General features: G+C 43.4%; 1 protein-coding gene across 1 annotated transcript in view; it reads right to left on the bottom strand.

Annotated features, from left to right (window-relative positions):
- Positions 1-4898: 4898 nt before the first annotated feature.
- The window catches only part of SLC44A4 (solute carrier family 44 member 4), a 76026-nt gene continuing 66390 nt past the window's right edge, over positions 4899-14534 (bottom strand). Inside the window, exons 15-21 of the mRNA XM_061619453.1 lie at positions 13978-14234; positions 12058-12152; positions 10151-10254; positions 8995-9068; positions 8714-8879; positions 7573-7657; positions 4899-5116 (exon numbers count right to left, since the gene is read on the bottom strand). Of these exons, the coding sequence (XP_061475437.1) occupies positions 5010-5116; positions 7573-7657; positions 8714-8879; positions 8995-9068; positions 10151-10254; positions 12058-12152; positions 13978-14234 (888 nt within the window). The 3' untranslated portion in view covers positions 4899-5009. The remainder of the gene's footprint in view (positions 5117-7572; positions 7658-8713; positions 8880-8994; positions 9069-10150; positions 10255-12057; positions 12153-13977; positions 14235-14534) is intronic.

The following is a 14534-nucleotide window of genomic DNA, read 5'->3' as shown; positions in this document are numbered from 1 at the left end:
CTTACCTACATTAGAGAGAACCTCAGATTTATTTTAAAGGCTGTATCTGCTGCAAGGCCAAGTCTCTGTCCTTATCCCAGACTATTCCAGTGCTATTCTAGGGGTGTTTGCAGAAACAGCCACAACCCTCCAGATGTTGCTGAAAACAATTCCTGTCTTCCCTTGCCATTGACCATGCTTACTGGGGCTGATGGGAGTTGCAGTTCAGCAGCATCTAGAGGGCCACAGGTTCCCTACACCTGCAACAGATTCGCTGCTAGGAGTGTACCACAGCCTCCTAACTGAAAAGGAATTTGGTGGTGGTGGTTGGTGTTAGTATTTTTTGTCCACCCGTTCACCCAAAGGTCACAGGATGGGTTACAACAGCCTTAAAATTAATTGCAAATAAACCCCAGCCAGAATCACAAAACAGGGTGGGTCCTGAAAATATGTCTCAAGTGTCAAAGGCCAAGGTAAAGAGGCACATCGTCAGCATTCATCTAAAGCTGTACATTGAGGTTGCCAGATGCACCTTGGGGGGGAGGGAGTTCCACAACTTAGGAGCTGACACAGAGAATGCTGTTTCTTGGACTACAACCTCCTGCGCTTCTGAGAGTGGCGGAACTACCAAAAGGGCCCTGAGAGGAAGTAGGGAAGGAAGTGGTCATTCAGATACTTGGGATGTAAGTCATTTAGGGTTTTAAACACCAGCACCTTAAATTGCACCTCAAAACAAACTGTCAAACAATGCAGCTGTTTTTAAACAGCAGTTATATGAGATCTAAAAGGAACCCCAACCAGTAATCTGGCTGTTGCATTTTGGACCAGTTGAAGTTTCTGAGGTGTCTTCAAGAGCAACCCCACATATAGCACATTGCAATAATCCAATCTAGAAGTTACCAGAGCATGGAGTACTGTGGCCAAGTCTTCTCTGGCCATAAGGGGCCAAAACTGGCGAACCAGCTGGAGCTGGAAAAAAGCACTCTTAGCCACTGAGGCCACCTCAGCCTCTATTGACTATTATGGATCCAGGAGAATCCCTAAGCTGCAGACCTGTCCCAGCTATGACAGCTCTGGACACATAATATACTGTATCTGTCTTTTCAGGATTCATCCTCCATTTACTGCATCCAACCCATCACTGCCTCAAACACTAGTCCAGCACCTCAATGGCCTCTCCTGATTCAGATGTAACAGATATTGCGTGTCATCTGCAGATTGATTACACCTCACTCCAAATCTCCTGATGACAGCTCCCAGCAGCTTCATATAGATATTACATAGCATGGGGCACAATGTGGAAACCTGTGGAACACACAGGACAACTCCCAGGGTACCGACCAGTAGACTCCCATAGCTACTTTTTTTGGTTGAAGATTAAAATAAATTTAAGAAACGCTTCAGATTACAAAAGCTAAATTGTTTTCTCCAATTAAATTCTTGCTTTCCAGCAACAAAGCATAGAAATGGGAAGCCGTAAGCAGGAACATGAAGCAGAATGTGGGTTAGATGGTGCCATTTTGAACGAAGATGCAGCTCAGGGAGGAAACTCCCTAAACTAGAAACATGTTCCTTGTTTGTGAAATAGTTTACTTAAGTTTCTAGGCTGTTGATGGGGGTGGGGAATACTGATTATGTAGAACCACTGTCATATGATGGGCTGGCACCAGGTATGACTGAGCCAGTGGGCACAAGCCTGGCCCAGGTCCACAGCACCATACCACCCAACATCACCCTATTTGTTTAATATATACACAGAACATATACAGAAAGCAGGATTGGACCAAGATGAAGGAGGTGTGAAAATTGGAGGGAGAAAGATCAATAATTTAAGATATGCAGATACCATACTACTAGCAGAAACCAGTAATGATTTGAAACAAATGCTGATGAAAGTTAAAGAGGAAAGTGCAAAAGCAGGACTGCAGCGGAACATCAACAAGACTAAAGTAATGACAACAAGATTTATGTACCTTTAAAGTTGACAATGAGGACATTGAACTTATCAAGGCTTATCAATACCTCAGCACAGTCATTAACCAAAATGGTGACAATAGTCAAGAAATCAGAAGAAGGCTAGGACTGGGGAGGGCAGCTGTGAGAGAACTAGAAAAGGTCCTCAAATGCAAAGATGTATCACTGAACACTAAAGTCAGGATCATTCAAAGCATGATGTTTGTGATCTCTATGTATGGATGTGAAAGTTGACAGTTAAAAAAGGGGATAAGAGAAAAATCAACTCATTTGAAATGTGATGTTGGAGGAGAACTTTGCGCACACCATGGACTGTGAAAAAGACAAATAATTGGGTGTTAGAACAAATTAAACCAGAATTGTAACTAGAAGTTAAAATGATGAAAACGAGGTTATCATACTTTGGACACATCATGAGAAGACATGATTCACTAGAAAAGACAACAACTGGGAAAAACAGAAGGGAGTAGAAAAAGAGGAAGGCCAAACAAGAGATGGATTGATTCCATAAAGGAAGCCACAGACCTGAACTTACAAGATCTGAACAGGGTGGTTTTTAATAGATCCTATTGGAGGTCGCTGATACATAGGGTTGCCGTAAGTCTTAATCGACTTGAAGGCACAAAACAATTAATTTATTTAAAGTATATCCTGCCCTTCCAGAGGAGCCCAAGTGCATACTAAACTTAAATATCTATATGGCCTCTAAAGGACCATTGCCCCCTACCCCAAGGGATGGCCCTGTCATTAGAAAGAACAGCTCATAACTGTTTAGACAAGCATTCCTCTGATCTGCTGATTTAAATATCCTGCTTTAATTGTTTTAATTGCTGGGCTGTTTTAATAGGCTTGTTTTATTGTATGTTTTAATTGTGTGTGCTTGTATTTTTTGTAATTTTGTTTATTATTTGTAAACCACTAGAAGTCGCCTTGGTAATTAGGCAATATATACATTAATATAATCTTTTGCTTACTATGATAAATAAGAAAGACAACAGACGAGTTTACTTAAAATCAGCTTTAATAAATTTGTATCCTTCCTATAAAACAGATTTTAAAATTTTTGTACAGCAAGAAAAAAGTCTATATACAGTATTTTTAGCAGCTCAATTGGGAAATATATAAAAATGGGAATCTGGAGTGTTGATTGCATTTTGCACCACAATCAGAAAATTGCTTTTGTATTATTATAATTTTTTAAAGGGCAACCAGAGCCATAGGAAAGGTGTCAAGTTAGACGACGATTGATAGAATGTGATGTTAAAAGTGTGAGAATTTTAAAAAAGCACAGCCTGGGATCTGAGCCAAAATAGTTTGGGAACCACAAGCCCATATGACAAATTGGCACAGCAACATTAGGAAACGGTGGGAAAAGGTTCATTCGTCACTGAAGGCACTTAGGCAACAAGATGATCACCATTCAAGGCAGAGTTACACGCGTCTCAGCCCATTTGTTTCACTGGGTCTAAAGCACAACTTTTTGGGGGGAATGTGGCCAATACCATAGTGAACAGGTCATCAAACTGGTGAAGATGCTCTCAAAGAGAGCTATCCGGACAGGAAGTGGCATAGTTGGGCCTGAAAAACCAAGATGGCAGATTGGAGTTATTAGCAACAATAAGAACAACAAAAGTTTGACCAGAGTCAGACAAGCAAATTGGTCTAGAAGGGAAGAAAATTCAGGAAGAGAGAAGAGAAAAGCAGGTACACAATAGTAAGCTGGAAATGGTCAACAAATGTTAACCACTACCACCACCACAAGTGGAAGCAGGCAGGTAAGGAACATGCTGAAGCCATCTGAAAAGCTTACCATGCATTAGTTGAAACCAGTTAGAGAGGAGATTAAATGTAGCCTCCAGTCACCTCAATAAGCCTAATGTTTCCTTCCTCACTGCAGTCACTCCAAAAGGCAGGACAGCAGGCTAACACTGAGTTTATCACATCAAAGGCAGCTAAAGCTGACTGCCTTTCTGTGGGATAAGTTTTAGAAAGCTCTCCTGTGTATCTCCCAATCATCCGATTTAACCCAGAGAATGGCCAGGCCTGAAGGATGCTTGCTGTTCAGTGAGAAGTTGCATAGACCAGGAAAAACATCAGCCAAACCGTGAGCAGCCAAACTTCATTTTGTCATGGCCTACAAATTAAACGCCTGCAATCAGCAAGAAACAGTGCAAATATCGCCCAAATGTCCATTTTCCTGGGTTGAACACATAACTAGGCCAAAACCAAAAGGAAGTCACCTCATGCTGGTCACTGACCATAACAATAAAGAAAACGAAAGGAAGTGGTATGGCCTCTTGTGAAGAAGTAGGGTGTTTAGAGGACAAGATGGATAGCAAAACGTCAACAGTCAAAGGGGCTACATGGAATGGAAAAGTTGGCACTAGCAAAGAATGAAAGCAAACTAGCAGAGTGGGAAGGAAAATACTAGCATTTGGCCACAATGGGCTTCAAAAATAAAAAGTGGGCTATATCCAACAGAGTCATTCTATTCGTGCAACAGATGTTTTAGTGCCTATTCTCTTCCTGTGCATCCTCTGTGCCCACCCCAAATCTGCTCCACAGCATTGATGGAAGTGCAAAGGGGGGAGAAGGAGGAGAGGAAGTTCAACTGTGAAAGCTGAAGGCATTGCACAAATTGAACAACATCACTGGATACACCCCAATATGGCTGAACTAGGGGAGGGGCAACATGTTAAAATGGCTGCCATAATCTAAAAACAAGGGGTGGGCTCTAAAATAGCATGGCCAATTTAAAAAAGGACCATATGTTACATGTATGCTGAATATGATGTGGTTTTATGAAACCAATAAGGCTGTCATGAAGCAAACCAAAATGAGGCAAGAGTGGCCACTCTTCTTGTGCAAGCTCCAGAAAGTCAGAAAACGCACTGGAATGGAAAAAGGAGAAGCGATATGTTAAGGTATACAAGATATGGGCTTGGGGTCTCAAAGCCAGGAATGGCTGACAGGAAGTGACATAGTAAGAAATGTTGTGGTCCAGTATTGTGAGCTGATGTAGCAAGGGGAGCATTCCTGCCTGCACTGAATTATTTCTACTTGTTCTTGGCACTCTTGTTGCTCTTGTTGAGGATCTTCATGAGGGACTTGGACATGTAATACGGCTTCTGTTGGGAGCCATCATTCCGCTCCAAGTCTTCCACTACAGGGAGAAATTAGAGTTTCGCATCAGTCCTGTCAGAATACTACAGAAATGGCTAACTTGTGGCCCTCTAGATGTTGTTGAACTACAACACCCACCATCCCCTGGCCATTGGCCACACTGGCTGGGGCTGATGGGAGTTGTAGTTCAGCAACATCTGAAGAGCCACAGATTAGCCACCCCTGGTATACTGTATAGCAGTGGTTCTCAAACTTTTTTGGTTCGCGGCGCACTGTAAAACAATAAAAATTTTCTGGCACACTTTGTGTACAAAATTAAAAATATATTAATGTATTTTAAACTATGAATAAAAATAAACTATAAAAAACTATTACTTACCCTATACAAATGGGTTTCTTCTGACTTCCGGGAAGGGTGACTTCGCTTGTGCCTGCTTTTGGGACGGGCTCCCGCCTCAAAAGAAGCTTATTCAGATATAAATCAGTCAGAACATTTTTTTTTTTTTTGACTGATGAAATTTCTCCGGGGCAGGGAGAAACGTAGAGATCAACCTCAAAGCCTGTTTTTGTTGGGAGGACTGGATTTCATTAATTTATGAGATAAGGTCCAGCCAACAATGCCGGACGGACTTCCTAACAAGCTCTATCTGCTTAAGCGATACGTTTATCTTTTCTTGAAAGAGAGAACGGACTAACAGGCAAGCACCCTTCTTTCTATTATTTTTTTTACTTGGTTTAAATTGTTGCAGCAAAAGGAGATTTGTCAGATTGATCGGCTTTGGACAACTTCTGGGTGAGATATAGCTCTTCTCTGTTATTCACGAAATTAACAGCTTATCTCTGTTTCTGTCGCAAAAAGCTGTCCTGGAAGTGCATTCTAAAGATAATAAACAGAAGAGGGATTTCTATTCCTGATTTCTATTCCGAGGAATATTATATTGTCTGGGACTATTCTCTTTTTGGTCTATTTTATTTTGACGAATCTGCTTCTTCACGACGCCACTAACTGTTTTGATGCTGGGAACTAAATTTGTTTTGCATTCTTGAACATAGAGAGATAAGGCAGGTTGCTCTGTTTATACTGTGATGTCATCAAGCCTGGAATATTAACCCAATTGTTGCTGAAATAAGAAGTGGTTCTTCTTTATTTTTGTTTTGCTTTGTTTTCGTGGTTTTAAAAATGGCAATCAAGAAAGTGGCTGAGAATCTGGAAGTAATTATGTTTCAGAAAATAATGGATGAGATTGAGATAACGAAACAAACCCTGCGACAGGGTAGTAAGGAGCTGAAAATTGAACTGAGCAAAATGACGCAGGAGCTTAAAGAAATAGGGGATCCTGTGAGAGAGGAGAATGAGATCAGAGATGAGAAAAGAAAAAATAAAGGGAATATACAAGCCCTGGAGATTGGAACAAATGTGGAATTGGAAAAAGATCTGGAGTTTATGGATTTTAGAAATAAAATCTACTGTTTGGAATTTAATGTTATCTCTGAAGAAATTAATGAAGATATTAGAGATAAAGTTATCAATGGCTTGGATAATCTTCTGGACTGGAATGATGTGATGGAGCTTGATATAGAGAAAATCTATGGAATTAACTGCAGCCATGTGACAATGGAAAAACTCTTAAGAGATGAGCCAGTGCATTTTGTAAAAAAGAAGAACACAGATATGACTTTACAACAGTATTTCAGCAACTTATTCAGAATGGATGGCAAGAAAATATTTGGGATAGAGGAAATTCCCATCAGACTCTTATTATATGACTATGGCTACAACAGCAAGATTATTATGGAATACTGATAATGGAAGATTGGACACTGAAATTACTGGACTTAACAGGACTATTGAAGATGGAAGATGGAATTAATAGGGATAATGGAATAATGGCTATTGAAATTATTGGACCTAACAGATTCTGATGAGATGGATTAATCGAAATGTTTATTTGGACTATGGTTATGACAATAAGATTATTATAATTATTAACGAGATGGATTAATTGACATGTTTATTTGGAGAAAAATTGATAGATATATTTCTTAAAGAATTGAAACCTCTCTTTGACTTTTTGTGGAAAGAATAAAGTAATGTTTATGAGATTTGATGATTAATTAAGATAACTACTGGAGGAAAGTGATTTTATAATATGATTTAAGAGACAGGATTGTTATATATTGTAGACCTATAACTGATTTGATATGTGACAAATGGGAAGTCAACATTTTATTTTTTTTTGTTTAATCATTTTTGTTTTGTTTTGTTTTTGGTCTTTGAATGTTTTATGATTTTGTTTTCTATGTTTTATGAAAATTTGAATAAAAATTATTGTAAAAAAAAAAAACAAATGGGTTTCTTCTCATTTTTAAAATATACTTTCATAATATTTGAGGCACACCGAGCCACCTCTTAAGGCGCACCAGCGTGCCTGGGCGCACTGTTTGAGAATCACTGCTGTATAGTATAATAATAAGATGGGTGAGGAAAATACTCACAGAAACAGAGGAAGAGAGTGTCAACACACATATTGTAGACGCTGAAGAATCCTTGAGCTATGAGGTAGGCACCTACCACAACAGTCTGATGTAGAGAGGAAGAGGGAGGAAAAACATGGAGTGAAACGGAAGGAGTGAGACTTCCATTACAAAGTACACGAGGATACCAGACAGTTTACAACAGCCTTTGCCAACCTGGTGCTCCCCAGATGTTTTGGAATACAACTCCCATTAGCCCCAGCTGGTGGATAGGGCTGATAGAAGTTGTAGTCCAAAATATCTGGAGGGCACCAGGTTGGCAAAGGCCAGTCTACAATATCTCTGTCACCCTGTTTTTTAAGGCTACCAATTTGTTGGGAACAAATGATATTCCTGTCTCAATTTTGACAACCACATTTTTCATGAATATTTTTTAATCTTGTATTTTATTATTGTCTGCCCAGGGACCTTCTGGTGAAGAGTAGGTAATACATATTATTATTAATATTTATAGAGTTGCCTTTATACCAGGGGTGGCTAACCAGAGGCCCTTCAGATGTTGCTGAACTACAACTCCCATCATCCTTGGCCATTGGTCATGCTGGGAGGTGTAATTCAGCAACACCTGGAGGGCCCCTGATTAGCCACCCCACTTATACCACATCAGACCACTGGTCCACACAATTAATGGATTTGACCACTGAACTAAGGACCCTCCTTGAGAGCGCCAACATTCTTTCCCCAGCCATTCCTTACAGTTTCCTGTCAGCAACTTCATTTTTGAGAGGTCTGTATCACTTTAGTTAATTTAAAACATCTCTGTGCATCTTAGCCACCATTTTGGATTGGACATGGTGATCGCGCTCCAAAATTGACTTAAAATGGGGAGGGAGGGAGGGAGAGGGGGGGGTCATAAGGGCAAGTGTGATGTAGTGGTTAGAATGTTGGACTAGGACCTGGGAGACCAGGGTTCGAATCTCCACAGAGCCATGAAGCTCACTGGGTGACCTTGGGCCAGTCACCTGCCTCTCAGCCTAAACAATCTCACAGGGTTGTTGTGGGGATTAAATGAGAACCATGTACACCACCTTGAGCTCCTTGGAGACAAGGTGGGATATAAATGCAATAAATAAATAAATAAAATTTAAACAGTTACACATACCAGGATGGGCAGCCAATAATAGTTGAGAACTGGGGATTGGAACTGGGGATTATCAATGGGGATTCGCCCCGTGAAGAAGAAGAACGCCAAAATGCCAACTCCACCAACTACCAAGAGCTTCCCAAAAAGCAGCAGCAGGTCAGTGATTTTATCCAATACTACAACTCTGCACAGAGATAAAGGGGAAGAGAGAACCAGGAATGTCCATCTTAATCTTGTTCAGGCCCACCAGGCTGCTTTTCCTGCAGCCCCGGCTGCTCCCAACCTCTTGCCCCAATTACCTGGCAATATTACGCATCAGGAGCATGAAAGCATTTTTGGCCGACACACAGAAATTCTTTCCATAAATGGCAATCTAAAGGATTTCAAAGAAACCAAAAAGAAAGAAAGAAAGAAGCAAGCTAAATCTTTTGGAGGGATGTAAAGTCGCTTCCTTCCCCCACAACACTTCAAAACACACCATCACATTTCTTCCAAGGTTTTGCTTCTGAAGAGTTGAGATGGCCATAGAAGCACACCCACAGGTCCCATCTGCACTATGCATTTAAAGCAGTATCATACTACTTTAAACAGTCATGGCTACCCCCAAAGGATCCTGGGAACTGTAGTTTGTGAGGGGGGCCCTGAGAGTTGTTAGGAGATCCCTATTCCCCACACAGAGCAACAACTCCCAGAGTTCCTTGGGAAGAGGAAGTGACTGTTCAACCACTTTGAAAATTGCAGCTCTGCGACAGCATTGACGGGGTTCTCTTAACAACTCTCAGGATTCTTTGGGGGAATGTATATGCTTTAAATGTACAGTGCAGATGGATCCATAGTCCAGAAGTTTACTTTACCATGTTCCTCCCGCAACCCCAACACACACACGATCAATCATTATTTTGGTGGAAGAGAGCCTTGAAACCAGTTTGTATCACCCCCTCCCATTAGCCAGCACCCAGAACACAAATTCCATAAACACCTCAGCATATCTCTGTTGTATTGTATGCTTTTGTGGATTTAATTGTAATACGCTGTGGAAGCCAATCTTGGCTAAGAAGGGGAGTAGAAATAGAATCCATAATATAAATAAATAGGAAGCACAAGAAGAGCCCTGCCTGATCAGGCCAAAGGCCCACCTGGTCCAGCATCCTGTTCTCACAGTGGCCAACTAGAGGCCTTTGGGAAGCCCACAGTGAAGTCCTGAGTGCTGAGGAAACAGGTTATGAATCACCCAGGGAAGCTCTTAGCAGAGCAGGGATTTGAACCCAGATTTCCCACATCCAAATGTATGACAGTAGCGCACAAGTCTCCTCCAGGATACCCTTTACCCAGACATTTTTGGGTTCCCTCCCACATTATAGTCCCCTATGGGTATCCCCTGGGCTTTCCCCACCACCACCCCTGTAAACCCTGGGCTCTGATCCTCTTGATGGGTCCCCCCCCCAGAAATCTCACCATTATGTAGGCATTTCTATTGAGGAACTTGAGGAACTTCTCCAGACACCAGAAGCAACACTTCAGACAGCAAAGCATACACTTAGTAACTGGATTGTGGGAATCTGCAAGCACAGTAGAATGAGGTCTGAGCTCACACTGCGTTGGTTATGCTGGTTATACCGCTACTGAACTTTTTCAAACTGTATTAGCTTGTGGGCTTGCAGCTGGATTTTAGGGGCAGTTTATGTTTATGGTTTTAATAGCATTTGGAGAGGTGTGGTACACAGGGGCTACATTCACACCATACATTTATTCCACTATTATTCCATTTCAAGCAGTCACGGTTTCCCCCAAAGAATCCTGGGAAGTGTAGTTTGTGAAGGGTGCTGAGAGTTGTTAGGAGACCCCTCTTCCCCTTACAGACCTACAATTCTCACAGTGATTTAACAACCAATCCCACTTCCTAGGGAACTATGGGAATTGTAGCTCAGTGAGGGGAACAGGAATCTCTTAACAACTCTTGGCAACCTTCACAAATTACCCTTCCTAGGATCCTGTGGGGGAAGCCATCAGCAGCGTCACTAGCAGGAGGGGGGGTGCGGACCTCCGGCATGCGCCCTCCCAGGGGCATAGACAGGGGCGGTTGGTCTCTTTCGCGCACACTCAGCGCTCGCACACCCCAGACTGTCAATCTCTCCCAATGATTAAATCCTGGAGTCTGGACCCTGAGGCCCCGCCCCGTGGGAGATCATCCAGGCCGCTGGCACCCTTCCCTCACGCGGCACCTCCAATGACGTCTAAGTGCACGTGGCGTGCCGGGCAGGCAGCTCAGCTCTCTGCCGGCCCTCAGCGGCGTCTGCCTGTCCCACTTCTTCCTGGACCTGGTGCCGTCCGCAGCCTAGGGGTGGGGCCGGGGGGCTCTGGTGTCACCCCCCTCCATGGTGTCACCCCCTCCATGGTGTCACCCGGGTGCGGCCCGCACCTGCCGCACCCGGCTGGTGACGCCCCTGGAAGCCATGACTGTTTAAACTGGAATAATAGTGGAATAAATGTATGGTGTGAATGTGACCACGGTCAACTGAGACCTGGAGGGGCCCCAGGAAAAGGCCTATATGTTTTGGTGGAGAAGAAGTGGAGAAGAAGAACTCGCCCCCATAGCAGGAAATTCTGTGCCCACTCCCCTTTGTGGGTACATTTGTACACATCTCCTCATCTCCTTCTTACCAAGCCCAGAGGCAGAACCCTAAATTAGGGTGCATTGTGCCCAGGCCTGGTCAAGTTATTTTGGCACCCAAGTGGAAAATCCCATAAGCACCTCTCCCTGGGAGTAAGCATGAAGCAATTAACAATTTGCTACTTGTTCATGATACCTCAAAATCAGCTCAAACCACCTGAGGCAGCCACCTCACTCTACCTGACAGTTCAGCTGGCCCTGGAAGACAAGCATTGGACTGAACCATTTGAGGCCCTTTGATAAACACATCAAAATCAGGCACCGGAAGTGCTCACATCGCTGCTGCTAATGGCAGGGCCAGCCCAGGAGGAAAAGATGATCCATCAGGTGCTCAGGTTGCAAGCCATATAGGACTTGAAAGTAAGCATCCACACTTTGAGCCGTGCTCAGAAATGGAGCAGTAGCCAGTGAAGTGGTTTCAAAAGGATAGATCCCCATCAGCTAGTCCCAGTTTGCAGCATAGCAATTGTATTTTGAATTAACTGAAGTTTCAAAACAGTTTTCAAAGCTGGCTCACTCTGCCTAATGGTCAGCAACCTAAAAGGCCATTTTTTACACCCTTCCAAAAAAATGTGAAAGAACTTTAGTGCTAGCCTGCTTCCAATAACACTGGTCCCAACTCTAGTCATTTTGACCACGATCGGTCCTTCTTCCTAACCTGTCCTCCTTGCCTGGCCTGTTCATCACTTGCCTTTCATCTTGTGGTCCAGATATTCCAGTACAATGCGGATGACTTGGACAATAGTGAGGATGAGGGAACCAAAAGCAAGGGATCCTATATGATATCTGTGGAGAGAGCAGAGGTCCTGTAAGGTGGAGATGTTTTCAATATGTTTTGTGTTAAAGATTAAGAAAGGGTGGTTTTGCTTGATTTTCAGTGTGAGTCTTGAATAACTCATGAACAGGCCCTCATGACATCATAAAGATGATAGGTCTAGAGTGGCCTTCCCCAAATTTGTGCCCTCCAGATGTTTCTACAGTTACCATCAGTTCCAGCCAGAATGACCAACAGTCAGAGTTGATGGGAGCTGTGGTCCAAAATATCTAGAGGACACCTGGTTGGGGAAGGCTAGCCTAGGAACTTTCATTAATCGCCGGGCCTCTTGGAATCACAGGAAATGTTCCCATATGCCATATTGCAGGGGTGGCCACTCTGTGGCTGTCCAGATGCTGCTGGGCTACAGCTCCCATCAGTCTCAGCCAACACAGCTCATGGTCAGGGATGATGGGAGCTGTAGTCCAGCAGCATCTGGAGAGCCACGGAGTAGCCACCACTGCCATATTGGATTTAGAATAGGCTGTGATCTGGGGAGTGGGCCTACACAATCATCAGAGGGAAGACCCAGTGGACTCCAGTTAATCCAGGCCAATTCAAAATGAATTAGATATTGAAATTCAGTAATCCAAGACTTTGACACCATCCCTAGTAAAGACTGAGGTGGCTCCACTTATCTATTACTTCTATACTATGTCCTCCAAAACAAAGGCAAACAACCCTAGCTACTGTTGTGGAACTGCATTTAGAGCAAGGATAGGAAACTGAGGGTCACATTCCCTTCCGGAAAACCTTTTGGGGACCGTATTCCAGTAGTGGGCAGGGCTAGAAGCAAAAGTGGGTGGAGCAGCAAATATAAATTTTACCTTTGGACTGTAGGACTAGTTTCTACACACACTCATGCACTCCTTTCTAATCCTCCATCTAGGCAAGCAAGAGGTATTATCAGGTTTCAAGGACACACTCCAATCAGGCAAAAACATTCAAGGAAGGTGTGATGCAGAGCCAGTGTGGGATGTGGCCTGGAGAGAATCCCAAGGGCCAAATAAAGAGGCCTGGTGGACCATATTAAGTTCCCCACCCATTTTAAGTGACAGGTCAATGTGCAACGGTGCATGGCTTTAGCCCATAGTTTCTGACCGCTACCCTATGAAAATGAGGAGTGTCTGGGTATCCCCCCCCTACTGCCAGTAGACAACACTAGTCATGTAGTGACTTATGACTGTGGAGACCCCTCCAGCTACTAGGAAACACTACAGGCACCATCTCTGTTGTCTTTTTGGCGCCTACTGAAGACCTTCCTCTTTCAACAAGCCTTTTAAGTCGATACCTTATCCAAGGGTAGAGACACATTTACTGTTGTGTTGGTTCCCATGGATTTCCCCTTCTCTTTTCTGAAAACGGGCACACGATGCTAGTCAGACTCTGCCCCTTTTTACTATAAAGCCTGGTCAGATCAGCTTGAGTGCGGGTTGTTTTTTTCAAATTCAGCTTCAGTCATCTTTTGCAACTGATTGGCAGACCAACACGTTGCCCCTCCAGGTGCAGCCAATGGAAATGCTTTGCTGTAGGCGACTAGTGTGCCCACAGCCCCAGTCTGCATCTGTATTGGAATTGTCTTAAGATGTGTTTTAAAGCTGTTGTTTTTTTTGGTGTTTAATCACCTGTTCTTTGCCAACCTGGGCTCCCTTTGGGAGGAAAGGTAGGATATTAATTTTAATAAACGATGATGATGATCCTGCAGACCCACCACTATTCCTAAATGAGATTTTGGAGAAGACACCCCTGAACCATGTCTTGCAGCTGAATGTGTGAAAATCCCCACAAGTTGCGCACCGTAATGTCCGGACGAAGGCGCTGATTACAGCACAAGCTGGGATGTCTTGGGGCTTGTTGAAGGCCCAGTAGTAAGAGGCAAAAGCGCCCGCCAACACACACTGCCCCAGAGCAATGACAAAGTTGATGCACCAGAGGAAACCCAGGACATTGTAGATCTGCAGATTGAAGAGGTTGCGCTGGAACAGCCCTTCGTCATTGTACTTGTAGAAGGTGCATTTGACCACGCAAGGGAGCTTGGAGGAGACATTGAACTCCTGGGGGAAGAAATAAAGGAACATGGGATAATGTCAAGCTGTGAAAACAGTTGGTCAAAAAGAAGAGCCAGGCAGGGATTCCAAAAGTTATTCTTCAGCAAGACAGGATCAATTTTGGATACTGGCAGAAATATAAAAGCCAGGGTGGTATAATGGATGGTGGATTGGACTTGGGCTATGCATAAAGGTAAAGGTGTCCCCGCACTTGTAGTGCGAGTCATTTCCGACTCTTAGGGTGACGTCTTGCGACATTTACTAGGCAGACCGTATATATGGGGTGGGGTTGCCAGTTCCGTCCCC

This window comes from Rhineura floridana, chromosome 3 (genome assembly GCF_030035675.1).
Source record: "Rhineura floridana isolate rRhiFlo1 chromosome 3, rRhiFlo1.hap2, whole genome shotgun sequence".
In the NCBI taxonomy this organism is placed as follows: domain Eukaryota; kingdom Metazoa; phylum Chordata; class Lepidosauria; order Squamata; family Rhineuridae; genus Rhineura; species Rhineura floridana.
This window is presented reverse-complemented; position numbering and strand designations above follow the sequence as displayed.